We start from the raw sequence: 27,879 nt of genomic DNA, 5'->3' as shown, positions 1-27,879 counted from the left end.
GAAGCAACATTTTGAGTGGTGAAAGGTCAAGGTCATCCTTCAAGGTCAAGTCATAAAATACAATCCAAGGGAAGTAATAAGCTTTAAAAGGGAGATAATTTCTAAACCTGCCAAATGATATATTGAAATTTTATTTCAAAGCGGCGCAATAGGGGGCATTGCGTTTCTGACAAACACATCTCTTGTTAATTTGGACTTCCTCAGATTATCAAGAGACATGTTTCCTTATTTACCCAAACATTCAATTGATGACTTCAAATGGATTAAAAGGTATTCTGCTTAATTGTCATGTGATTGTATTATACAGGAGTTGTCAGAATACACAGGCTATGACAATACAAAGGACCCAACAGAGCAGCAGTTTTCAGGATGTGCCCAGCGTGTGTTTGCCCTCCGTTGGCACCCAGAACATGATGACGTCTTCATCACAGGTGGCTGGGACCGGCAGCTCAAGGTAGCCGGCCATTTTGTTGATTCGTTTAAGATTCTTTTGAGAACTTTCGGGCTGGCTTAAAGGTGGATATGGAAATCAAAAATTATTTTAGTCTTTGCCATAAGCTTGCAAAAATTACAGTATAATGAGCACTTTAACAGTAGGTTGAAACCAACTGTAGAGTAAATTAGAAAACATATCCTTAAAAAGTACCGATATATAACCTGTATTGTCATTAGTTTGAAAATTATATTGGTAACAGATATAGCTGAGATAGCAATTAAAAAATCAGACACTTGTCAAAGGCTTAAACAAATATTTAGAATTAGCAAATGACTCAATAGACCTAAAAGTCATATCCATAAAGGTTATATATATTGAAAAATCTTATAGGAGATTTTATAGTGTATTTGTGATATTTGTCATACAATAAGAATTTTCGCACAGCGTGGCACATAAAATCAAGAAGAGCTTTGGTCATTACCATATAGCGTTGCTTACACAGGTTAAGGTGCATGTTTTGCATTTGCAAGTGTCTAAATTTCTTTTTGCAGATCTGGGATTCCAGGAACCATGACGGTGTTAGAAGGACAATTCATGGACCCCACATCTGCGGAGATGCCCTTGATCTCAAGGTAAGCATTCTTTAGCCAGGGCATGCGAAAATGGGTCTATATCAGGGTTCCCAGCCAACCTGGAAATCAGGAAAAACCTGGACAAAGACTTTCACTTTTACCAGTCAGGGAAAAGTCAGGGAATTTGGGAAAAGTTCCTGAAATCAGGGGAAAATCAGGGAATTTTGTTTGGTCAGACTTTTCCGACTTGGGTCGAAAAGTTCATACAATTAAAACAGCAAATTGATTCCTCTGCGTGGCTAAGGTGGCTTTGTAGTATACATGTAGCGAGGAAAGGATGGCTGTGAGGGGAGATGGGGGGCCATTGCTATAAAATTGCACAAATATAATACATTTTATTGTCTGCAACTGCATTTATTGAGGGTGTCTAAAACAAGAAATAGATCGAAATTATGATCCTGGAATTTGTATTTTCCATCAGGGAAAAATCAGGGAATTTTGCTCATACAAAAAGCTGGGAACCCTGACTATATAGTTAAGCAAGTTTTCGATGTCAGGCTGGTCTGGAGCTACACTGACCCCATATGGGTTTAGACCCATTTTCGACCATTTGCGGCTGTATTAAGAAACAGCATAATGATTTTAGGTCACCTGAACAGAAAGTTCTTAAGGATCAACTGATGTGGTTAGTCGCTGTCTGCCATCCTGCGTCAACATTGCTTCTTAAATGATTTCCTATAAGACAAACATTTCATATCAGAATCCTATTGCAGGAGTTATTGCATGCTTTCAAAGTTTCCACAGAAATGACCCTTTGGAGATACTCTACCAATGTCTTGGCAGTGTTTTATAAATGGCTTTAATATAGAAAACTTCAAAAATCTTGTTCTCATTTTCAGTATTCAAATTTTTAAGTTTCTGTCTGTATAATTTACAGATGCTTACAGGTTTCAACCCATTTCATTTGTAATTTATATTTGTAATAAGAAATAAAATTTAAAATGTGTTTGTGTAATAAGAAATAAAATGCAATATGTGATTCCATCTTAGGGTAACAAGATTTTGACGGGTTCCTATGTGGGAAAAGACGCTCTTCAAATCTGGAACTACAGTACCGACTATGCTACAGATCGCAAACAGCGTCCGCAGGAGGTCCATTTCCCTGCTGGCGAGAAAGGTCCGTTCCTGTATGCCGCTCAGTTCTGTGACAATAATGTGGTGCTTGCCGGGGGCAGTGGCACCAACAGTGCAAAGGCAATAAACTCAGAAACAAATGAGGTAGGATGTATTTCAATGATTATATTCAATTATGTCCTCGAACGAATGTATTTGGTATATTGCGTGTTCGTATGAGTGTATTGTTGCTCTTAAATTATGTCACGTTAATATGAATTGGCAAATCAAGTATAATGTTTCGCTTCACTTTTTGAAGAATTAAAGTACAGTTTGTTCTTGGTACTTTTTCAAATTCAATTAAAATTGCTGTTATGTACAATTGTTTGAATTGGATGCTTATTTTTGCATGTTACAATCTGTTTATTTCTTTGTTTAGGTTCTTGGAGAAGTTAAGTTTGACCACCCAGTTCAGGCACTAGACACTGTATGGGGTGGCCGCTTGTTTGCTGTGGGTGATGGAGGTCGGAGTCTCAAAATGTGCAGCCTCAAATAGGCACCGCTGACCAACAACTGTTCATACATGTACTATGTACCGGTACTATCAGAGTGACAGTTCAGTGTTCTTTTGAATGCACAGTTTTATTGATCTGAAAAAAGTATGTTATTTCATTGTTTATTGTGCAATTCAGCAGTTGCATGTGTCTGTTGTTTTCAATACTATCAATGTACAATATATAACAGTTAATACTTGTACAAACCAAAAGCAGTTATCTGATTTGTGCCCTAGTCTGTATGGGCATCCAAGCCATGTAAATATCCTGTTTAAAATGTTGTTTTATATTTCATGCTTATACATTAATATTGGCTTTAACTAGGATTTTCTTTATACGGTGATGATCATCAACTTTGCTAAAGCAATTTTTCTTAAAAGGTTTATGTTAAGTGTTATTATAAAGTCTATATATGCCCAGGTACATTTAAATTTTATTAAATTCCATGTTGACTATTTACATGTATATCCATTCTCCATGTATTGTGTCTAAAAAACAAGGCATGCAAAGCCTCATATGATAACAAAATCTGTGAATGGTTACTGAGAAACCAGTATAACTTACATTACATTCAGCCTTATTACCTTAACATAACGTGGGGGCTTTCGCCTGGCAAGGATATAAGGTCATAGTTGTTTTTTTGGCCACTTAAATTTCCACACAATAACAAGTTGTTGTGTATTTGATTCTCAATACATAAACACTATTTGTTCAGATAAAGACATGACACTCAATATTGAAATACTAGAAATATGACTTCATGATCAGATAAATCAAGGTATACTCAGTGCGTTAATAAGCATTGGCAATGAATGGTATTTACTCAAGGTTTATGTAGAGTGTGTCTTGCCTTATCAGTTTGTTCAACCACTTGTATTAGTCATTGACAAATTTACATTCATGAACTTGTTAAAGTTTAAAGTTGTGAAGGTGTTGTTAATATATCATAGTTTATGAGCAAATTAAGACCACAAATGAATTCTGTACCAAACATAAGGTCTTTTACTATGCTTCATTGATTTTAACTCGTCTGATATGAAGTATGTAGTAGGAAACAAGTGTGTTTGTTTTATACTCAAACTATGCATTTATTTTCTTTTGTGATGTATAACATTCCGTCCTATTAATGTTTATCAAATTATTTGTGGAATTGTGTTGCACTCTTGAATGCATGTTTGAAACGTTTTTCTTTCTTAGCGCAAATAAATTATATAAAACATTTGCTTTAGTTCTCACAACTTTCCCTAATTAGATGTCTCCTAGTGAATTACCGCAGGTGTAATACAAAGTAATCAAAGGTGAGCCAAGATATTTGATCATCTGCAATATCAGTTCAATCATTGACAGTTTCAAATTACACCAAAACCAATAATTGTTCGCAAATACTTGGGCGTGTTAATTATTGACTGTTAATAGATTTTTTACATTGGCATTCACAGCTTGGAAGGTGAATCATTAATTAAGTTTGTGGAGATCAAATCAGTATTGTGTTTTAGTATACCTAAAACCAATTAATGTCTGTTTGGAAATTATTGTTACCGGTAATTAAACTTGAATTTTTGGGTGACAAAATATAAGGTTCATTGGAAGAAATCTTAACTATTCTATGTTGATGTTCAACATTGTTAAAGCAATCTTCTTCTCGATTGCAATACACTTCGAGTCCCGAGGCAAGGATTGAACTGATGGTCTTAAGTAGAGCCTCCACCTGTCTGTAATAGCTTCTCCAGAAGGCAAACACAGGTCCCTGCCATACAATCCCATGTGTTTGTTAGCTCACATATTTTTTGAAAAAAAAACAAATGAGCTATTGTCATCACCTTGGCATCGGCATCCGGTTAAGTTTTGCGTTAAGGTACACTTTTCTCATAAAGTATCAATGCTATTGCATTCAAACTTGGTACATTTACTAACTATCATGAGGGGACTGGGCAGGCAAAGTTAGATAATTCTGGCTTGCATTTTGACAGATTTATGTGCCCTTTTTATACTTAGAAAATTGAAAATTTTGGTTAAGTTTTGTGTTTAGGTCCATTTTATTCCTTAAGTATCAAAGCTATTGCTTTCATACTTGCAACACTTACTAACTATCGGAAGGGGACTGTGCAGGCAAAATTATGTAACTCTGACTGGCATTTTGACAGAATTATGTGCCCTTTTTATACTTAGAAAATTGAAAATTTTGTTAAGTTTTGTGTTTAGGTCCACTTTTTTCCTAAAGTATCAAAGCCATTGCTTTCATACTTGCAACACTTACTTATTATCGTAAGGGGACTGTGCAGGCAAAGTTATGTAACTCTAACTGGCATTTTGACGGAATTATTGGCCCTTTATACTTTAAATTTGGTCAAGTTTTGTGTTTTGGTCCACTTTACCCCTAAAGTATCATAGATATTGCTTTCATACTTGAAACAATCGCAAACTTTCATAAGGGGACAGTAAAGGACAAGTTGCATAACTCTGGTTGTAATTTTTACAAAATTATGGCCCTTTTTTGACTTAGTAACTTTGAATATATGGTTACATTTTGTGTTTAGATCCACTTTACTTCTAAAGTATCAAGGCTATTGCTTTTAAACTTTAAATACTTTCATGCTATCATGAGGGTACTGTACCTGGCAAGTTGAATTTTACCTTGACCTTTGAATGACCTTGACTTTCATGGTCAAATTATTAAATTTTGCTAAAATTGCCTTTACTACTTTATTGATGATTAGATTAGATTCCCCCCCCCCCCCCCCGAATCCCCCTCAATCCCCCCATTATTTTTTTTAATTAAAGATCATTTAATAAATGACCACCACACCCTCACACAAAACCCCCCACCCCCAAAAAAAAAGGTGTATGCCCCCCAGTAGGGAGGCATATAGCAGTTGAACTGTCCATCAGTGTCAGTCAGTCTGTCTGTCCGAAAGAAACTATAACATTGGCCATAACTTTTTCAATTTTTAAGATAGCAACTTGATATTTGGCATGCATGTGTATCTCATGGAGCTGCACATTTTGAGTGGTGAAAGGTCAAGGTCATCCTTCAAGGTCAATTGTCAAATTTATGGTGTCTGTCCGTCCGAAAACTTTAACATTGGCCATAACTTTTTCAATATTGAAGATAGCAGCTTGATATTTGGCATGCATGTGTATCTCATGGAGCTGAACATTTTGAGTGGTGGAAGGTGAAGGTCATCCTTCAAAGTCAAATGTCAAATATATGGTGTATGTCTGTCCGAAAACTTTAACATTGGCCATAACTTTTTTAATATTGAAGATAGCAACTTGATATTTGGCATGCATGTGTATCTCATGAAGCTGCACATTTTTAGTGGTGGAAGTTCAAGGTCATCCTTCAAGGTCATCCTTCAAGGTCAAAAAAATAAAATTCAAAGCGGCGTTCTCATGAAGCTGCACATTTTGAGTGGTGGAAGTTCAAGGTCATCCTTCAAGGTCCAGGTCATCCTTCAAGGTCAAAGGTCAAAAAACAAATAAAAAATTTCAAAGCGGCATTATGAAGCTGCACATTATGAGTGGTGGAAGTTCAAGGTCAAGGTCATTCTTCAAGGTCAAGGTCATCCTTCAAGGTCAAAGGTCAAAAAAAAATGAGAGCGGCGTTATCATGAAGCTGCACACTTTGAGTGGTGTAGGTTCAAGGTCAAGGTCATCCTTCAAGGTCAAGGTCATCCTTCAAGGTCAAAGGTCAAACAAAATATAAAAAAATCAAAGCGGCCTTATCATGAAGCTGCACATTTTGAGTGGTGGAAGTTCAAGGTCAAGATCATCCTTCAAGGTAAAAAAAAAAAATCAAAGCGGCGTTCTCATGGAGCTGATCATTTTGAGTGGTGGAAGTTCAAGGTCAAGGTCATCCTTCAAGGTCAAGGTCATCCTTCAAGGTCAAAAAAATAATATTTCAAAGCGGCCTTCTCATAAAGCTGCACATTTTGAGTGGTGAAAGTTCAAGGTCAAGGTCATCCTTCAATGTCAAGTGTAAAAAAAATATATATAAAGATTGAAAGCGGCACAATAGGGGGCATTGTGTTTCTGACAAACACATCTCTTGTTTTTTTTTCAAACATTGTTAAAAAACACAAATATTTATTTTTTAAATACCGTCCAACCATCCCACCCAAGAATCCCCCCCCCCCCCACAAAAAATATATAAAATAAATTTGCATTGTTTTTGCATTTTTGGAAGATAATGTAATAAATGACCACACCCCCACACTATACACCCCTCTCCACTCCACCCCTCCCTCCTTTGTGATTGAATTTGAGATTGGTCCCTACACCTTTAAAAAGAAAAATAGATGAGCAGTCTGCACCTGCAAGGCGGTGCTCTTGTTTTGTCTATTGTGCCCATATACGCAGTCAGAACATAAAAACCTGTTCCGGTTGGACAGGTGACTTTAGCTGTCCTGTGGCTGTGCAGTTGCGTACTGGCACTTGTTTATTGCTTCTAGATTGACTCAGCTCACCTCTTGGTCTACTTCCGCTCTCACTTTGCCATTCTGTCTGCCTATCATTGAATTGGAGTTCAATTGCGTAGCACTTGATGTTTTATAGGGTTGCTGTGAGGTAAGGCAGTTTGTCTACTATTACTGCTTCAAGGACTTGCATATCTGTTAAAATGACCATCAGAAATCTGAGTTTACTTTTCTAATGATGTTTGCAGCATTGATCAAGGTTATTCTCCTCAGCTCTGTAGTTTTTGCAAAGGGGGCCTGTTGTTACTGCCACTGCTTTCCACTGTAGGCTTAAACAGACAAAGCTAAGTCTTTTTATCCCCGCCAAAAAAAAAAATTGGAGGGGATATAGTAATTGGTCCTGTCCATCCGTCCGAAACTTTGTCCACAGCATAACTCTAAATCTATTCAATGGGTTTACTTTAAACTTAGAATATAAACAGATAGCAACTACAAGAAGTGCAGTGACCAAGAACAATAACTATCTACCTTAGTTTTTGAATTATCTCCCCTTTTATATAATTTCAAAGTAAATTTTTGTCCGGAGCATAACTCTAAATTTACTGAAGGGATTTACTTGAAACTTAAAATATAAACAGATGGCAAGTATGAGAAGGGCAGTGAATAAGAACCATAACTCTATCTACCCTAGTTTTTTAATTATCTCCCTTTATTTACGTTCAAAGTAAATTTTTGTCTGGAGTATAACTCTAAATCTTCTGAAGGGATTTACTTGAAACTTGAAATATTAACAGATAGCAAGTGGGAGAAGTGCAGTGACTAAGAACCATAACTCTATCTACCTTAATTTTTAATTATCTCCCTTTATTTAATTTCAAAGTAATTTTTTGTCTGGACCATAACTCTAAATCTACTGAAGGGATTTACTTGAAACTTGAAATATAAACAGATGGCAAGTTGGAGAAGTGCTGTGAATAAGAACCATAATCCTATCTACCTTATTTTTTTTTAATTATATCCCTTTATTTAATTTCAATGTAAATTTGTGTCCGGAGCATAACTCTAAATCTACTGAAGGGATTTACTTGAAACTTGAAATGTAAACAGATTACAAGTAGGAGAAGTGTTGTGACTAAGAACCATACCTCTATCTACCTTAGTTTTTTTAATTATTTCCCTTTATTTAATTTCAAAGTAAATTTTTGTCCGGAGCATAACTCTAAATCTACTGAAGGGATTTACTTGAAACTAGAAATATAAGCAGATGGCAAGTTGGAGAAGTGCAGTGAACATGAACCATAACTTTTTCGGCCATAGTTTTTTAATTTTCTCCCTTTATTTTATTTTTTTCATTTTTTTTTCATTTTTTTTTATTTATCTTAATTTTGAATTATATTTAATTTCATAGTAAAAATTTTAGCTTTTCAATTTTAAATATCTCCCTTTATTTAATTTTACAATCATATTTTAATTTGAACACTGAAGTATTCACTGTTAAATAAATAGATGAGTTTAAGGAAAAATACAGTGATCAAGAACAGTTACTGTTTATAGTCTTCTTTTTTAATTACCTCCCTTTCTTTCATTTCCATATATTTTATTCTCTACAGCATAATTCCCACACTATATAACTAATTTTTCCTTGAAATATAAATAGATGACACAGCTGCCATGTTTTACAAATATTATTCTACTCTCTTAAACAAATGTTATACAAGCAAACACTTTTCTGCGGGGATTTGGCACTACTGTGACAAGCTCTTTTCAGTCTTATTACTCCATGGCTGTTCAGGCTGCTGTGCATCAGGTGATCCATTGAGAACATGGCCATCAAGAAGGCTTATTGCTGAAGTTTTGGATCATTGATGTGATGATCTTGTCAGGGCCCTGAGATTTCCTTTTCTTCATTTGTTTGGCACAGTTGTTCTTCATATCCCTTTTGTCATGACTTTATGCCCATTGTTGTCAGAGCCATCTTTTACATTTCTTCCTGCTGGACTTCTTTCTCTAGTGCCCTAGGCTCTCCTTTGACTATGCTTGAGCCAAAGCATTTGCAGCTACTTTTCCTCTGAGGTTCTTCCTTCGTCTACCAGGGTGATCTGATCCCTGTTACTCTTGTCATTAAAGGGGCCTTTTCACAGGTTTTGGCATGTTTTGAAGTTTGTCATAAAATGCTTTATATTGATTAAAGTTAACATTGAATCTACAAAGCTCCAGTAAAAAATCAAGAATAAAATTTTAAAAAAAAAGAAAAAAAAGGTAACCCTCAGAAGGACTCGAACCACTGACCCCTGGAGTCCTGGAGTAAAAAGTCTGCGCATTAGACCACTCAGCCATCCATATGCAATGAAAAATGTATTTTATACTTCTTATAAGCGATCCTTGTAGTTTCACAAAATATAACGACAACAACAGAACTCTTCAAATTATTCAATCGTTTCGCGTTGCAACGCTTTATAATTTTCAGGCTTTTAAATCGTCACATCATTTCAATGCAAGGATATTAGTTGTTGCTATAAAGCCATCCCATTGCCCTACCCACCTCAAATGATTTGTGCCCCTCCTCCCCTAACCCCAATCAGCCATAGGTTATCATTTCAATTAATCTTAACATTTTGCCATGCATAGCAATAGCAAAAAATACATTTATAAAAACTTTATTTTAAGGGACTGGCAGCATTTGACGTTACACCAGCACACAGATGTATATATATTAAAACAATGTAGGCTCATTAGGCCTTGTGAAAGGAAGGATGGTAGATAAGTTGAAGTATATGTTCCATGCACACTCCTTGTACATGCGTTTGGTTGATGGTGACCATCCTAGAAAGTTTATCCCTAATCCCAATTTGCCACCAAAGCACAGGGACAAATCAAAATTATTATATCTCTGTAAAAAATAAAAAGTTTGAAATGACAGCTATGGTTGTAAAGCTGTTGCAAATAGTTGGTCTCTAACAAGCTAAGAATAATGTAGGCATGCTGAAACACAATCTGGGTCTTCCTTTTGCTGCCTGAGGAATGAGGTAACATATTCTGGGTACCAGATATATGTCCCAATGACATTGGACCAATTCATAATATAACATTGTTATTAAATGACAATGTTTGTTTCATCTGAAATCGGCCGTTATGACCTAGGCCGTTCGGAATTACGTTCAGTAATTTTTGAAGTACAGTTGCCTCCCCTAGAGGCAAATTCGACATGCCTTTTGAAAAGCGTTTGGCCTTAAAGAAAAAGAAAACTGGTTAAGCTTTTGCGTCGAACTAAGCTTTGATTTTTCTTACTTATGAACGGCATGTCTTCCTTTTTCTTGCAGTAGATATATGATTATTTTGCCGAACAGAAATGTGTCATACAGTTTTTGTTTGCACACAGGTCGCTTCCTATCTAAAGAAACAACAGCGAACATGTTTAATGTTACTAACGTCTTACTAGACCAGTTCACTGAAGCTTATTATCTACCAAAAGTCCCCTTTAAAATAATCGGCACACTTTCTAATTTTATCATTTATGCTTGTACGGAGAGAGTGTGTTGTGAAACTTTTTTTTTTCCTGTAGTGTCACAGTATTTTTTTGTTCAAATTAGGGGCCTGTATTGAGTCCCATTCCCAATGGAATTTGTTTTTTTAATGGGACCTAAAAGTTCCCAATTGAGAGTTTAAAAAAAAATTAAGTTGATCTCCAATCCAGCTTTTTAAGTTGAATATTAGTAATATAACATTGAAAACACTTTAATTCTCAATTTTAAGTCTTGTTAGCAAAACAACAACACTAATTTCCCAATTTTCATCAAAACACCATGAATTTACCAAATCCAGAGGGACCCAGACTAATTCCCAAAATGGTGAAAAAACACTGTATCAAGTATAGTAATGATTTATTTGTCAGACAAATGTAGCCTGGTTATACCATGTCTCGGTGTATAAAGCCATCGTCTTCAAATAAAAAAAATATTCGTTATAAATCAAAGAAAACACATCAGTTCGTAGTTTTTTATCTATTTTGTTAGGAAATAAAGTTCCATTATGATATGATGGGACATTTATATCTCAATATCGGCTGGGTTCTGCTTACGGTCAGACGCCATTTTGTATGTTGTGAAGAATACTGGTGTATAGACGAGTTAACGCGTGACGTCACACGCACCTGCAAAGTTTAGACTCCGCCCACTGGTTGGCAAAAGAGATGGAATTCATATAAGCACATATAGAGACGGTGAACATAATCATCGATTTGATTGATAATCTTGCACTATATCAAATATAATTTTATAAATTATATCTGAATAAAACATTGGCATGCAAGGAAATGCATTTTAGGAACGATTATATTGTTGTTATTTGTTTTTACTAAAAACAAACTCGGGAGTTGAACACAATCTACGAGCTCGGTATATGGTTACCACAAAGATCTCTCTACTAAGCAAATCATTTTAGATTAAAAAATCTCAGAAATGTTAATTCTTTAAGAATAAATTAAATTTAATGAAAGAACACAATTAAAGATGAAAACAAACAACAAATAGATCGATTTTATGTACGCAACATATAGTTCTGATTTGAACCTTAATATGTCTGTAAAAACTTACCATGTTACACATTAAATAAATTCTCTCGATAAATGAAATTGTTTTTATTTAATTGTTCACACCAATTTTGACACTGTTTGTTTCATCATTTTTAACCTGGTGTTTAATTGCATCTTTGTTCATCGCAATCCGATTATCTCGTTATGATCGGATACTGTCCAGACAATTACAAATGAAACAATGGTGTCATAAACCCAGTGACCTATACTTTGGGTGCCTGCGTAAACCACATGTGGCAGAAGATTTTATGGTCATTAAACACAATTTATGATACCTCTGTGTCATCTCTTGGCATATTGCCCACTCATTTCAGCCAAATTTTAAAGCCAACATACGTAACAGTTGCTTTAATAAAATATGTTGACATATTTAAAAAAATGAAGATATCAGTCAGAAATAGATTAGCAGGATTAAGTGTATATATAATAGCCAGTTTAATCATAATATACAGTGTTTAATATCTATAAATTAAAAAATTTGTGCAATTATGCTTCTACACAATTAATGTATTTAACGATTACCGGCAAATATAAAATCGGCAATTACCGTAAACATTGTACATTACAGCAGTGCACGAAACATCATCATGAAAACAAGCAATCAAAAATACTTGCCTAAAATAAATTAAATATATAGTTTTATTTATCATAAAATGCTTGATTGTTACATGTATCACTCCTTATCACAAAGTAAAGAGATTTCAATATACATGCAAAGACAGTTCAATTGGCACATTATGCAGGTTTTTTCCATTTGTATGCTTAAAATTATTAATAATAATTATTCTCATTCAATGGAACGAAACGGAAATTCATTCAATGGAAAAGAAAATTACAAAATTTAACAATTGTTATGTATTCCGCTTTTTTAGGGCTTTGTTTTATTATTGATTAAATGCCCCTCTTACACATTCGACCGCTGATGAACAATAACAATATCCACACCACTTAGAATTATGATCAATAAATATCTGTTTCATTATTTTTAAATATCATTTATAAAAGTCTTACTATAAGAAAGAATACGGCTTATTTATTTGTTCTGTTTTGTGGGATTTTCAGTATTTAGTCTTTCGATCACTTTTACTCTGATGCTAATAACTAATTCGTATTTTTATAAAGACGAAAATATATTTATGAATAAAAATTTATTGGTACTAAATATGATTTATTTGCGCTATTATTTAAGAGATTTGATGTTAATTTTGGATTATTTTATCATTTTATTGACTAAACAAAAGTCCTTTATACATGTTTAACATTACTGTAACCAGTGTTTTTGCCAACCAGTCAGTGCGCATGCGCTGAAAATCACAAATGTAAACAATAACAATTAACTTTTTATGTTCAATATATATGATACATGTGCATTTTATAAAAACATAAATTTAATTATATTAAACTTATCACACATTTCAAAAACAACAAGATAACAATAACTTCTTGTCCTCTAGCGTCTGTATAGTTTTAACAATTTCACATCGACTTCTCTTCAGATCAAATTTGATGATAGTGTGCAACTGAAAATAAAACCTACTTATCCATAGGCTTAGCTAGGCCATTTACTGGGTATTTTTGTTTATAATACCGTGGGAAAAAACTTGTAAACAATCAGGACCGAAACTAAGAAGTAATGGGTCAGATAGTTGGCATGTTTCAGATTGTATCGATATGTCATACCCACCGATACGCGGTACTCAAAGTATATGTTTAACAAAATTGGTTTTGTTCATAAGGTCTTTTCAGAGGAATTGTAAATCTGCTGTAGTCAATACAGTTGATTAAAATATGCATGCAACAGCAACCACAAGCAATATAAATTACCTGGAAAATAATTTTATTTTAGAAATAATTCAAACGCCTTAGGAAAGGACTGTTAAATTGTTGAGGAATGGCACTGATTCCATAATGTGGTGGTTGAAAAGGGCTCTTAGCTTAACCTTCAAACATGAGTTTACTGATAGGGGAATTACAATTCTAGGAGAAACACAAAATTTATATAAGGAATGTATAAGACTCTTTTTAATCTACTGATTCTAAATGTATAACTTTATTGAGCTACTGCTATATATTAAAACAAGTAGTCTTGTTCACAGATGTCTGGTGAGAGCATGGAGCAGACCCAGACGGAGGAGGTGGTGCTCCCAGAGGACATATCCTTGCTACTCCAGAGAGCATCTGAGCAGCTTGGAGCCAAGGATGGGGAATATACACTCATCATACAGGCAGGGGAGGATGGGGCAAACACTGTACAGGTAAGGGAGAACAGGGAGTATAAACTTATCATACAGGTAAGGGAAGATGGGGCAAACGCCTTACAGGTAAGGGAGGACTGGGATGTACACTTATCATATAGGCAAGGGAGGATGGGGCAAACACTGTACAGGTAAGTGATGATGGGGAGTATACACTCATCATATAGGCAGGGGAGAATGGGCAAACACTGTACAGGTAAGGGATGAAGGGGAGTATACACTCACCATACAGGCAGGGGAGAATGGGGCAAACACTGTACAGGTAAGTGATGATGGGGAGTATACACTCATCATATAGGCAGGGGAGGATGGAGCAAACACTGTACAGGTAAGGGAGGACAGGAAGTAAACACTCATCATACAGGCAGGAGAGAATGGGGCAAACAACGTACAGGTAAGGGAGAAGAGGGAGTATACACTCATCATACAGGCAGGAGAGGATGGGGCAAACACTGTACAGGTAAGGGAGGACTGGGAGTATACACTCATCATACAGGTAAGGGAGGATGGGGCAAACACTGTACAGGTAAGGGATGACGTGGAGTATACACTCATCATACAGACAGGAGAGGATGGGGCATACACTGTACAGGTAAGGGATAACGGGGAAAACACTGTACAGGTAAGGGAGGATGGGGCAAACACTGTACAGGTAAGGGAGACGAGGGAGTATACACTTATCATACAGGCAGGATAGAATGGGGCAAACACTGTACAGGTAAGGGATGACTGGGAGTATACACTCATCATACAGGTAAGGGAGAAGAGGGAGTATACATTTATCATACAGGTAAGGGAAGATGGGGCAAACACCGTATAGGTAAGGGAGGAATGGGATGTACACTCATCATACAGGCAGGGGAGGACAGGGCAAACACTGTACAGGTAAGGGAGGATGGGGAGTATACACTCACCATACAGGCAGGAGAGAATGGGGCAAACACTGTACAGGTAAGGGATTACTGTGAGTATACGCTCATCATACAGGCAGGGGCCAGGGGAGGATGGGAAAAACACTGTACAGGTAAGGGAGGATGGGGAGTATACACTCATCATACAGGCAGGAGAGGATGGGGCAAACACTGTACAGGTAAGGTAGGACGGGGAAAACACGGTACAGGTAAGGGAGGATGGGGAGTATGCATTCATCATACAGGTAAGGGAGGATGGGGCAAACTCTGCAGGTAAGGGAGGACGGGGAAAACACGGTACAGGTAAGGGAGGATGGGGAGTATACACTCATCATACAGGTAAGGGAGGATGGGGCAAACTCTGTACGGGTAAGGGAGGACGGGGAAAACATGGTACAGGTAAGGGAGGATGGATAGTATACACTCATCATACAGGCAGGAGAGAATGGGGCAAACACTGTACAGGTAAGGGAGGATGGGGAAAACACTGTAAAGGTAAGGGAGGACGGGGAGTATACACTCATCATACAGGCAGGAGAGGGGCCAGTGGAAGATAGGGAAAACACCATACAGGTAATGCTGCGTTTACATTATGTTCCAGGCAGCCACAGCAGTCCTGTTTGTCCGAAACGTATAGCGCCGTGTGACTACTATTATTTCAATTTTTGACCTTTAATACAAGGTTTGCTAGGTTGTGCTAAGTTTCCTCACGGTTTATCACGGTATCTGTGACGGCCCTTTGACGGTACGCTAAGTTTGCATCCACGGTTTGCAACGGATGTATAAATGTTGCTTCAAGGTGCGTTCTGTTCCTGTACGTTGTATGCGTTTGTCATGCAGGTCTGGTAGACATCCAAGAGGTTTTGGGAATGATTGTGCTCCCTGTATAGAAGAAAACTCTCAAGCAACAGAATTTATTATAACATTATAATTCCGGTGACATGGATGCGAACAACCAGGATGATTTTGTGTTTGCCTGCTAATTTGCAGCATTAATAAAATCTTTGCGTTGTAAAGAGCAGAAAGGAGCATAAAAGTCCAGGCAAAGACGAAGAATGAGGCCAAGGTCCTTGTGGGTTCTTGGTGGCATTATACTGATCGAGTGTTCAGACTGAAATGAAAGTTTCCTGAATAACACAGCCTTTATATACTCATCTTCAGACCGCGCGAATTGTGTCAGACCGTACAACAACTCAACTGGCCGTAACACATCTGCCTGCAAAACGCAACACATCGTAATGGGTCGGAATAAACACGTAGCAAAACGGCTGTCAATTATCCTAGCTTGCCGTGGTAATCTTGACAAAACTTAACAAAACTTGATAGAAACTTAACATGTCGGGGAATGAATAGGATTCCGGTCAGAGTACGGATCCTTTTCGGGTACTGTTACGGCCTGCTACGTACTGTCAAGATTTGTAACGTCTAAAAAGTTCTATCATGTTTCTCATTTCCGCCATGGCTGCCGTGGCAATTTTTTTGACAGTTTAAAATTTTGGCACAGCAACCCCGTTGTGTCACGTTTGGCTATCCTGTTCCCCTACGTTGCTTCACGTTCATCCCGTTTCCTTCACGGTGCCCTGAAATGTGATTGCCGTGGTCGCTGGGAACATAGTGTAAACACAGCATAAGGGAGGATGGGGAGTATACACTCACCATACAGGCAGGGGAGAATGGGGCAAACACTGTACAGGTAAGGGATGAAGGGGAGTATACACTCTTCATACGGGCAGGGGAGAATGGGGCAAACACTGTACAGGTAAGGGACGATGGGGAGTATACACTCATCATACAGGTAAGGGAAGATGGGTTAACACTGTACAGGTGGGGCTTTATATGTTTAGCATACATAGTATCATCATAGTTCAAGATGTCTTTATTTTTATGTCCCCCACTATAGTGGGGGACATATTGTTTTTGCCCTGTCTGTTGGTTTGTTTGTTGGTTTGTTTGTTTGCCCCAACTTTAACATTTGCCATAAATTTTGCAATATTGAAGATAGCAACTTGATATTTGGCATGCATGTGTATCTCATGGAGCTGCACATTTTGAGTGGAGAAAGGTCAAGGTCATCCTTTAAGGTCAAAGGTCAAATATATGGGTCAAAATCGCTCATTTAATTTCACCTTTGCAATAAAGAAGCTAGCAACTTGATATTTGACATGCATGTGTATCTCATGGAGCTGCACATTTTGAGTGGTGAAAGGTCAAGGTCATCCTTCAAGGTCAAAGGTCATATATATGGGGACATAGTGTTTCACAAACACATCGCTTGTTAGATTAGTTATTTGTATGTGACGATGTATTCAATTGATTTTTTTGGTCAAATGTTGCTGCCAAATAAAGGCTTTTTCCATGCATTTATTATGATTTAAAAAACATGTAAAAAGCATGAAGCTACACAAATCCTTTGACTTACATTAATTGACTTCTTAAATGTTCTATTTGACTATTTCAATTTTCAAGCAAGGGATTTTTTAACTGAACATTTTTTTCAGACTTCAGGGTTCGCACAGGGCTTGAAAAGTGCTTGAAAACGAGTCCTAGGCTTGAAAAGCCCTTGAACTAAGGTTGGCCTTGAAAAAGTGCTTGAAAAGTGCTTATTTCATGTAAAAAAGCCTTGAAAATGTTTATTTCTGTTCAAAATTACTTTTATCATAGCCATGAATTTTAATCGTTCTTAAGGAAAATATTACGAAAATTTATCATAAATTCCTTTGCGCAAAAAGTTGAGTACGAAATATAAGTTTCGTACACTATTGGGTACGAAACGTTCAGTGTACACGTCACAGATTATGTGTACTAGGTCAGAGGTTCTCCGTTGTGATTTATTTTCGTGAGTAAAAATGCAGCGATGGGGTAGTGTCGTTTCAAAGCAGAGTGTTTAACTGAATATTCCTGGCGCTACTTTCTGGTCATAAACACTGATGAAATGCAGAAAAATGCTTAAATAATTACCACTTATACGAAACGTCAACATTCTTTAAATATGAATATTCATGGCGCTATTTTCTGGTCATAAACAAGTTGTCAAAATGACGTTTATCGTTATGTTTTGCGCGAAACTTATGAATATTCCTGGGTACAGAAAACAAATGACATTCGAAAAGCACAATGTTTGGTCTATATGAAGACCATTGGGGTCGGGGGAATGGGGGAAAGCGCTTTGAAAAGCCACTATAAAGAGGAAACCCACAAAGAAAACATGAAATTGAGAAGCAAACAGGGTTCCTGCAATGTGTTTTTTGGTGAAACAGGAAGGTACTATTGTTAAAACTGTTGAATCTAAAACAGTCATAAACAACAACAGCCCTGTGAAATACAAAATGTAATAGTAACTGACTTATGTTTAAATAAAATGAACTAGTCTGTTTGATGTGAGCATAGAAAGAGACAATGTGTTTGTTTATAATGACTTTAAAAAGTAAATACATATGTGAGACTCATTGAGTTAAGGATGGATAACGTGTATTTGTATGTAATGACTATAAATAACATGTATGAGTTATTGTGAAATAAGTTTAATGTGTTCAAGCAAATAAATGATATATACTGTGTTAATCGGCCTTGAAAATGAAAATTTGGCCTTAAAAAGTCCTTGAAAAGTGCTTGAATTTAGGTTTGAGATTTCTGTTTGAACCATGGACTTTAATCAAATGCAAGAATTGGACTCATTTACATTTGATTGTGTTTCCATTCCAGGTCATACCAACTACATCCGCCACTGAATCCAGTGTGTCAGAAATTTTGGCAGATGCTGATAGCTATGTGGCTCTTGAAAAAGAAAAGAACGAATTAGCACAGATGGCAAACGACCTTTCTTCAAAGTTAGACATAATGGAAAAGGAGCTTAAGCAGATCAAACAAGGAGCGATGGTGTTGATTCAAGCAATCGTTCAAGTCTCAACCACCACTCCAGGCTTGAATATAGCCAGCCTTCACACATCTGAGGGTATAGCCCGTGCACTGAGACGCTGCAAGGACTGGGTGCATCTAGAGTGTACCAAGAACCATGCTGAGCTGAGCAAGGCTAGAGAACGTGAGGGCAGGATGCTAGGAGTGCTGAGTGCTGTGAATCCTGGCGACAACTTGGAGGAGGCGCTTACTAGAATGAGGGCTGTGTTTGAGGAGTCGGGTATGTACAATCGAGCCACGCTCTGGAAAAATGGGCTTATAGCACTCTTCATAGATTACTGGGCTCAGTCTATGTTCAAATTTGAGGGAGAAGTGACTTCTCCTTCAGCTGAAAAACAGGGGAGAAGAAAGGTAATTTAAAGAAGTGGTTTTGGTTCTGCATTCAATAAGACACTTTCCCCCTAAAGAGGATTTTTGCTAAGATGAGACTTAATTCATTTGAATAAAAATAACATAAAAGTGGAAAGTCTCGTCACTGATTATAGCCCCTGTGAACTACACAAGCTAATGTGGGACGACACTTTACACACAAGCATTAAGTCCATTATTCCAAAACGATGCTCAATGTTTTATGATTGATACATTTTAATGTAATTGACAGATCCTAGACTTGCTGTAAAATGTTTAGACTCCTCTCTAGTTATTACAAGCATAATTAAGAATTTATTTTTATTCATCAAAATCACCATGGGTTTATTAAAAAGTCATAAACAAATTGGTTATGCTTTTTTGCAAAAGTAAGTTAAGCCACAGTACATGTGATATCTCTAAGTGGTGATATATATCAAATGAATTTGAATATTATGAATCTCTGTAGAACTGCCTAATTGATTGAGATTGACAAGTTGCAACAAAAGTAGAACCTTAATTTGTGTACTATCCCAAAACTTGAACCTTGGTCATAACTTTTGAAATATTGACGATAGCAACTTGATATTTGGCATGCATGTGTATATCATGAAGCTACACATTTTGAGTGGTGAAAGGTCAAGGTCATCCTTCAAGGTCAAAGGTCATCCTTCAAGGTCAAATATATGGCTACAAAGCGGCACAGTAAGGGGCATTGTGTTTCGACGGTCCGTCCACCAGATGGTTTCCGGATGATAACTCAAGAATGCTTAGGCCTAGGATCATGAAACTTCATAGGTACATTGATCATGACCGGCAGATGACCCCTATTGATTTTCAGGTCAAAGGTCAAGGTCACAGTGACTCGAAATAGTAACATGGTTTCCGGATGATAACTCAAGAACGCTTAGGCCTAGGATCATGAAACTTCATAGGTACATTGATCATAACTGGCAGATGACCCCTATTAATGATCAGGTCACTAGGTCAAATGTCAAGGTCACAGTGACACAAAACAGTAAAATGGTGTCCGGATGATAACTCAAGAATGCTTACGCCTAGGATCATGATACTTCATAGGTACATTGATCATAACTGGCAGATGACCCCTATTAATGTTCAGGTCACTAGGTCAAAGGTCAAGGTCACAGTGACTCGAAACAGTCAAATGGTTTCCTGATGATAAATCAAGAATAATTAGGCCTAGGATCATGAAACTTCAAAGGTACATTCATCATGACTAGCAGATGACCCCTATTGATTTTCAGGTCACTAGGTCAAAGATTAAGGTCACAGTGACAAAAACGTATTCACTCAATGGCTGCCACTACAACTGACAGCCCATATGGGGGGCATGCATGTTTTACAAACAGCCCTTGTTTATCAAGTATCTGCATTTAGTCTTTGGTTCTTATAACGTCTCATTTTATCTCACCTGATCTATATACATAGGGTTAGCTTTTAGACAGCATTTTGTTCATTGTGTGTCATCAGTCATGCATAAACTTTTTATTCGGCATCTCCTCCAGATCTGCAGATTTGAAGGAAACTTGACATGAAAAAGTCTTTGGTGACCTCTTTCAAAGTTGTTCCATATGATGGTCACAAGAGCTAAAAATATTTATAATAACAACTTGAAAAATTGTCTCTGAAACCACAAAGGTCAGGGTTTTAATATTCCCAGTGTGAAATTATATATGGATCATTTTCTCAATTTTGTTCAAATCATGACTTTGGGTCAAAACTGGCTACGCCAGAGAGGTCACTTGATTTATATAGTTTTGTATTAAAAAAAAGTTTAACAATTCGGAAACATCAAGGGCCAAGGGTTTGCTATTTGGTGTTTAACATGGTATAAGGGTTCTGCACTCATGCCCCTGGGATCAAAACTAGCTTTTATTATTAACATTGTCTAGTGGTCCTGTCCTGTCCTAAGTTTATGTAAATCATGCAACCGGGTTCAAATCTGGTGTGGCCCCAGGGGTCAGTGGGTCAAGTGATTTATATAGCCTTGTACAGTATGTAAAAAATACAAAAATTATCTGGAAATCAAGTCCAGAACTTTGATACTTGGTAGGTTACTTCAGATATAAGTCATGTACAAAATTTTATTGAGATCATGCTCATAGGGATCTTATCTGATCTCATTGTAAGGTCACATGATTTTTTAAGACTTTTTATGTGAATAACTCTAAAATTTCTTAATCAACAAGTCTTGGAGCTTTGATATGATTATGCTACATCAGATAGAGGTCCTGTTCTCGGTTTTTTAAATTATGTCCACAATGTTAAAACTGACATGCATCAGAGGTCATATACTGGTAATTAATATAGACTTACATAGTGAATGGCTTTTAAAATCTTCTGGTAAAACCTCAATGGTCAGAGGTTAAATAGTATGTGTGGTCCTCTGCTTGATTTGCTCAAATCATGCCCCTTTTGTCAAAACCTCCCATGCTCCATCACACAGGTGACCTGTCTACAGCAATCTTGGCCCTCTTGATATCTTTCTTATATTAACTTTATTTCACATTGTAGTAATTCCTTCTGGTCCTCTATTTTAAACAGGAGAAAAAAACATTGATAGCAAAGCAGCTGTATCACAAGTGTCAAATGATTTAGCAAATAGTAAAGTTACAAAGAAGAATTCCAACTTGATCACCATCAACCTTGGAGAACAAAGGAGATCATCCAGCAAAGTGGAAAATACAGAAACAACTCCAAGCACAATTGTAGCCGGACTGGTAGAAGGCGCAAATGGAGCTTCTAGTATCAATGGAGATCTTTTTGATAGTGTAGTTGATCATAATGGTTCAGAAAATCCAGGTGTGGACATGGAACCTGTGGATATCGAAGAGATGAGTCAACAGATGGGTGCAGAGATTGATGACAAGAGTTCATGCGTCAGAATTAATGGAGAACACTTCGCACTAGATGGCACACAGATTAAAAGTAAGAGTTGTTCTGACAAAAAGAGGATTAGCATCAATATTCATGTAGTATCATTCATTTAGGATGTAATGTATAATTATAACATCATAGTTCAAGGTTGTCTCAATATGAAATTACAAATCACTACCCAAGTAAATAAATTGCCAAACATGCTTGTTGTAAGGAGCAGCTGATAAGGCATTGATATTCTTCGATAGTTAAATAATGATAAGGTTCCCAAAGTAAAGCTAAAAGGAGTGCTACATATGTTCCACATACAAGCAATTCTACAAGTGTTACCCCTGTATTGTAGTGGAACCAGAGTTTGACACTGACGGTGATGGTGACGCAGACATGGAGGATGCGGAAGAACTCGAGGACTACTTTACTGATCAAGAGGGGGCAACAAGCACTAAGGTAGGCATTAATCAGTATGGTAGGTGTAAGGTGTTGTCTGCAGGACTACTTTCCTGACACAGAGGTAACACTTGACACAACCATAAGCATTTGGCAATTGTAGGAAAAGGGTTTAGTCTTGAGCGCTACTTTTCAAGTGAGGTGTGTTTCATTGTAGGTGTAAAGAGTTGTTTGATGTACACACATATACCATCTTCATTATTGTATTGTTAACATGCAGTGTTTGTAGTTTAATGTGGCATGAGTAGGCACTGATTTTGCAACCGTTTAGGTGTATTGTGTTATCTTTCTAACATTTACATGTGTGCATGCCCAGTTGCTAAAATCATATTTTGTTATTAATCTTTTTAAAATCCTATGTATCAGGACAGAAATTTCCTTTACTGACCAAAAAAAAACAAACAAAATAAAACTATTAATTGAAATTGTTTGATTGAACAACAGAAACGAAGAAGGCGTAGGAAGCAGTCTGAAAATGTGTGTAAGTTCTGTGGGCGCTCATTCCGGTGCCAGTCTATTCTCTCGAAGCACATCCGTCTACACACTGGAGAGAAACCTTTCAAGTGCTCCACGTGTGACGCAGCTTTCAGGCTGAAGTCTTACCTGCTGGAACACGAGCGTACACACACAGGTATGTCATGCCCTTCTACGAATAGCACACACAGGTATGTCATGCCCTTCTACTTGTGCACACACAGGTATGTCATGCCCTGCTATGTGTAGCACACACGGGTTAGATACGCCCTGCTACATGGGGTTCAGTTGTTGGGGGCTTGACAGCCAATGCAGTGTTTAAAAGTGTTTGCATTCCAAACATTAGGGCACACATAAACCTGGCTGGCTAGTTCAGTTTCAAATGCTCTGGACAGTCCAAGCAATGTTTAAAAAAAATTTGAATCCTATCACAGCTACATTCATTGTGTAAAGAACTTATCCCAGTCAACTGGTTTAAGAAGGTGTAAGTTACTAACATAAGTATGTGCACTTGGCTTTGGTAAACTGCTTAGATTTAATAAGCTCTGCTGTAATACTGCTAATGAGGTAGAACATGCATCACATACCGGTAAGTACACACATAACCACAGATGGTTTGCATGTGTCTATGATAAAATTATTATAAACCACTTTTCAAATGTACTGTATAAAAGTATTTTCATTTCAAAATGGGCTAAAACTTACATTTTGGCCATCTATCCCTACCTTTGTTTGTTCAATACTCATTTATAGTGAACAAAGGAATGTGTTTCAAAAATGTTCAACAAAAATTATGTGGACATAAGAGCTAGTTTTCCTCATGATGTCTAGAGAACCCTTTGAACTAAGATCCTGCAAAGTGGTATGATGGTCACTTGTGATAGGCCTATTGATTTTGATGTCAACAGGTTGAATGTCAAGGTCACAGGGGCTTTGACATGAAATTCTTTTAGGTAAAATATGTTCAGAACGCTTAATCCTGTAATCATTTAAATTGGTATGATGTTTACTCGGAAGGTAAAGAGAATGCCTATATGAGGTCAGCAGCTCAAAGGTCAAATCTTATGGCTTTTTCCATTAATTTCATTGCCACATGGTGTCTAGAGAATGCTTTCACCAATGATCATGCATATAATTATGGCTGTATGATGTTAATTGAGAGTTAGGAAGACATCCATTTGATTTTGAGGACAACAGGTTCAAGGTCAAAGTAAGAGTAGCTTTGAATATTTCATTTGATTCGGCGCGATATCTGAGATTGCTTTCTTCTATGAGCATTCTAATTAGTATTAAAATCATTTAGGAGATAAGGAAGAGACCTATTGATTTTGCAGTCAACAGTTCAAAGGTCAAGGTCCCTGAACAATTTCACATATGGAATACATTGCTTCAAGTTTGGGAAATGGAGAATTAGATGTTTTACAAACATTTATTGTTTGTTAACTTGGTCACACACAAACGACCTGTATGGTAAACATTCTCCTTGCATTGAAAACCACCAAATTGCTACAGGATGGGGGAAAATATCTGCCAAAATGGATCAATTAAATTTTGTATTTCAAGAGCTATGTTATTTTGTTGACTAATCAATGAAAAGTGATAAATTAATCCAAGTAATTAAATGCAGTGTATTCAAAAAGTATTTTAAGTGGTAAAGAAATCATTACATGTATATTTTTTAAGAATCAACTTCTGTTTTTCTATACGATTGTATTGCTTAGTATACCACTAATACCACTAAGCAATACAAAACTATCCTGCAGCTGCGCAAACATATTTTTTAGATTGTTTGGTTTATACGAGGTGTTAAAAATAAAAAAAGGCACTGATTAACTTATACACGCTGTTTTAGGTGAAAAGCCTTTTGTGTGTGGAGAGTGTGGGGCCAGCTTCAAGCGTGGTTCAGAGTTCTCCATCCACAAGCGCCAACATAACAAGGCCCTGCAGTTCAAGTGTGAGCACTGCGAGAAGACATTCACCTTGAAGAAGAGTCGAGACCTGCACATGCTTACACACACTGGTGAGCGACCTTGGGTATGCTCAGTGTGCGGGTTTGCCTTCTTTGATCGGGTGCCTTTGAGGAATCACATGAAGAACATCCACCAAATGGACCTCAACACTGGCAACAAAGTGGAGAAAAGCCCGCGGCCAAGAGGGGAGTTAGAGAAGAAAGAGTGCCTCATTTGTCACAAGCGGATAAGATTGTATGGCTTCCAGCAGCATATGGACATACACACGGGAAACAAGCGGTACAAGTGTGAGGTATGCGGGCAGGCTTTTATTCAGAGGGGCAGTTACCACATCCATAAGAAGAGGCACGAGCCAGTGAAGGACTTCCCTTGTCGCGAGTGTGGGAAGGAGTTTGTACGAAGGGCAGAACTGGATTTACACATGCGTACACACCAGGTGGATGAGAAAGGTCAACGTGTTGGGTTCACTTGTGAAATCTGTGGTAAGGTCTTGATGAGGAAGGAAAGCTACGATGACCACATGTCTATACACAAGGAGGTGAAATCAATCAAATGTTCCTACTGTGACAAATGTTTCTACACTAAGCGGACATGCAAGAGCCATGAAAGATCAGCTCACGAAAACCAGCCTATGAAATTTGACTGCCAAGAATGCGGACGAAGTTTCGATCGACCAGCTAAACTCAATAAGCATATGGAAATACATTCCGGGGACAAAGTGGTTAAACAGTATGCATGCGAAGAGTGCGGCGAGATATTTGAATCCCTTACAGGCAAGAGCATGCATTTAAAGAAGCGTCATAGGGAAAGGTACAACGAGAAAAACAGCAAACCATTTGAGTGCGAAATTTGTAGCAAAAAGTGTAAGACCCAAGTTGGATTAGATCATCACGTAAAGGTACATAATGTCGAGGGAGACATGGGAGATATTGAGGACAACATCAGGTACAAGTGCACCCAGTGTGGGGGCCTATTCACCACCCAGACCTGGAATGAACACACATGTGAACAGCTGGTAGTCACTGTTGCAAGGGTAATGGATTCTGGGTCCTAATGGGCGCAGAATGTGTTTTATGCTTTTTAAAGATTTGTTGTTTTGCTCACCTGGGCACAATTTGCTGATGATGAGCTTATGTGATCACCATCTGTCTGTCATTCCAGGTGCGTCTTGCGTCTCAACATTTGCTTTCTGAATATTTTCACATTAATTTCACAAATCTTTGTGAAACTTGGTCAGTAATTTTATCCTTGATATGATGGCTAAGTTTGAAACTGGACCATGTGGGGTCAAAAACAAGGGTCACTAGGCTAAATTTGAATAAGCCTATGAGGGCAAATGTATTTCCCAAATCTACACAAAACTTTGTAAGAACATCTTTGCCAATGATATCTCAGATATCATGAAATTTGCTCATGTGAGGTGAAAAACAAAAGGTCATAGGCCAAACTAAAGAAAAAGCTTGTGAACGCTCTAGAGGCCACATATATACTTGCTGATAAATGTGTAATATTCTTAGGAGTTCAAAAAATGATTGTGGTACAAAAAACATCAAAAACATGGCTGCCAGTTGATGGGGCAGCTTTCCTTAAGTCTATCATGAAACCTTGTTAACAGCATTGAGGCCTCAGGTAATCGCCTTATGACCTTTAATTGGTCCTCTTGTTTTGGTTTTTATGTCCCCCACCACTATAGTGGGGGACATATTGTTTTTGCCCTGTCTGTTGGTTTGTTGCTTTGTTTGTGTGTTTGTTTGCTCCAACTTTAACATTTGCAATAACTTTTGCAATATTGAAGATAGCAACTTGATATTTGGCATGCATGTGTATCTCATGGAGCTGCACATTTTTAGTGGTGAAAGGTCAAGGTCATCCTTCAAGGTCAAAGGTCAAATATATAGCTTCAAAGCGGCGCAAAAGGGGACATAGTGTTTCTGACAAACACATATCTTGTTTGTTGTTAAATTGAGACAATGTTGCCTTTAATGCAATTCTTCTTAAATGAATTTACCAGTTTGTTATAATCTATTATCAAAATTTCTTATATTTCTTGTTCACTCAATTGCCAATGAATAATTACTCCTCTCTGCACTTTCCTTAATATTTGACAAATCACTCATTAGTCATAACTGCTTAGTTATATCTCCAACATGAACATTTGATATATGTGTATTTCAATTAATATTTGGGTAGGAGTAAAGAATGCTTTAATGTGGCATTGGTATATTTTGTCACAGGATCTTGGATTCTTTACAATTATTATATTAATAATCAGTAACAAAACTTTTGCCATTAATCCTTGATGCAAGAGCACAATCGGTTGTATACGGATATGTTGTTGTACGAGATGTAAGTTACAAAGTACTCCAGTAATAAAATCACATACCATATTTTGATTCAGTTGCTGGAAATGTGAACTTCTTTTCCTTTGTGGAACCTTTTAATATTTTTATTGAATAAGTATTGCAAATGTTAAACAAATATGCATTTATATATATTTGTATAAGTAATTAGACAGTTATGTATTATATTGACTGGTTCCATATTATTTGTCTAATACTGAATATTTGTCCCATGTCACGGTGGACCAAAACCGGTATAATAAAATACTTTGTGCTTATCATTGTTCATTTTTGTTTTTTAATATCATAAATTATTTTTAACAAAAATGATGTTGTTATATGCACTACTTATTTGAAAAAAAAAAGCTTTTACTTACGATAAAAACAGTTTTCATTGTTTGATAAAAAATCGTTAGAACTAAAGAAACTAAAGCTCTGTTCATATTATATGTTACAAAATTATTGTAAAATTAAGTAACTTGTCAGAAGTTAACATAGACCAAATGCATATTTTGATAATGACATAAATTGCGTCATGGATGGTCTTCTTTTTGTACAATATTTAAATATTAATACATAGGACCCAGCAATGTCTCAACATGGTTGTACTATTGTTTTACATGCACTCAAAAATGGGG

At 36.9% G+C, this 27,879-nt stretch overlaps 1 protein-coding gene across 9 annotated transcripts in view; it reads left to right on the top strand.

Moving 5' to 3' along the window:
* LOC127868775 (zinc finger protein 678-like) overlaps positions 1-27,522 on the top strand; it is a 68,927-nt gene extending 41,405 nt beyond the window's left edge. For 5 of the 9 annotated variants that reach the window (XM_052410837.1, XM_052410838.1, XM_052410840.1 and 2 more), the window contains exons 6-9: positions 308-454; positions 988-1,068; positions 2,059-2,286; positions 2,561-3,896. In XM_052410837.1, coding sequence (XP_052266797.1) covers positions 308-454; positions 988-1,068; positions 2,059-2,286; positions 2,561-2,677 — 573 coding nt within the window. In that variant the 3' untranslated portion in view covers positions 2,678-3,896. Of the gene's footprint in view, positions 1-307; positions 455-987; positions 1,069-2,058; positions 2,287-2,560; positions 3,897-10,271; positions 10,388-13,777; positions 13,937-16,418; positions 16,541-18,549; positions 18,983-21,678; positions 22,063-22,354; positions 22,459-22,902; positions 23,090-24,784 lie in introns of those variants that run through there. The other 4 variants (XM_052410832.1, XM_052410831.1, XM_052410833.1 and 1 more) reach the window with 4 other exon arrangements.
* The last annotated feature ends 357 nt before the right edge of the window (positions 27,523-27,879 follow it).

Source organism: Dreissena polymorpha, chromosome 2, assembly GCF_020536995.1.
Source record: "Dreissena polymorpha isolate Duluth1 chromosome 2, UMN_Dpol_1.0, whole genome shotgun sequence".
In the NCBI taxonomy this organism is placed as follows: domain Eukaryota; kingdom Metazoa; phylum Mollusca; class Bivalvia; order Myida; family Dreissenidae; genus Dreissena; species Dreissena polymorpha.
This window is presented reverse-complemented; position numbering and strand designations above follow the sequence as displayed.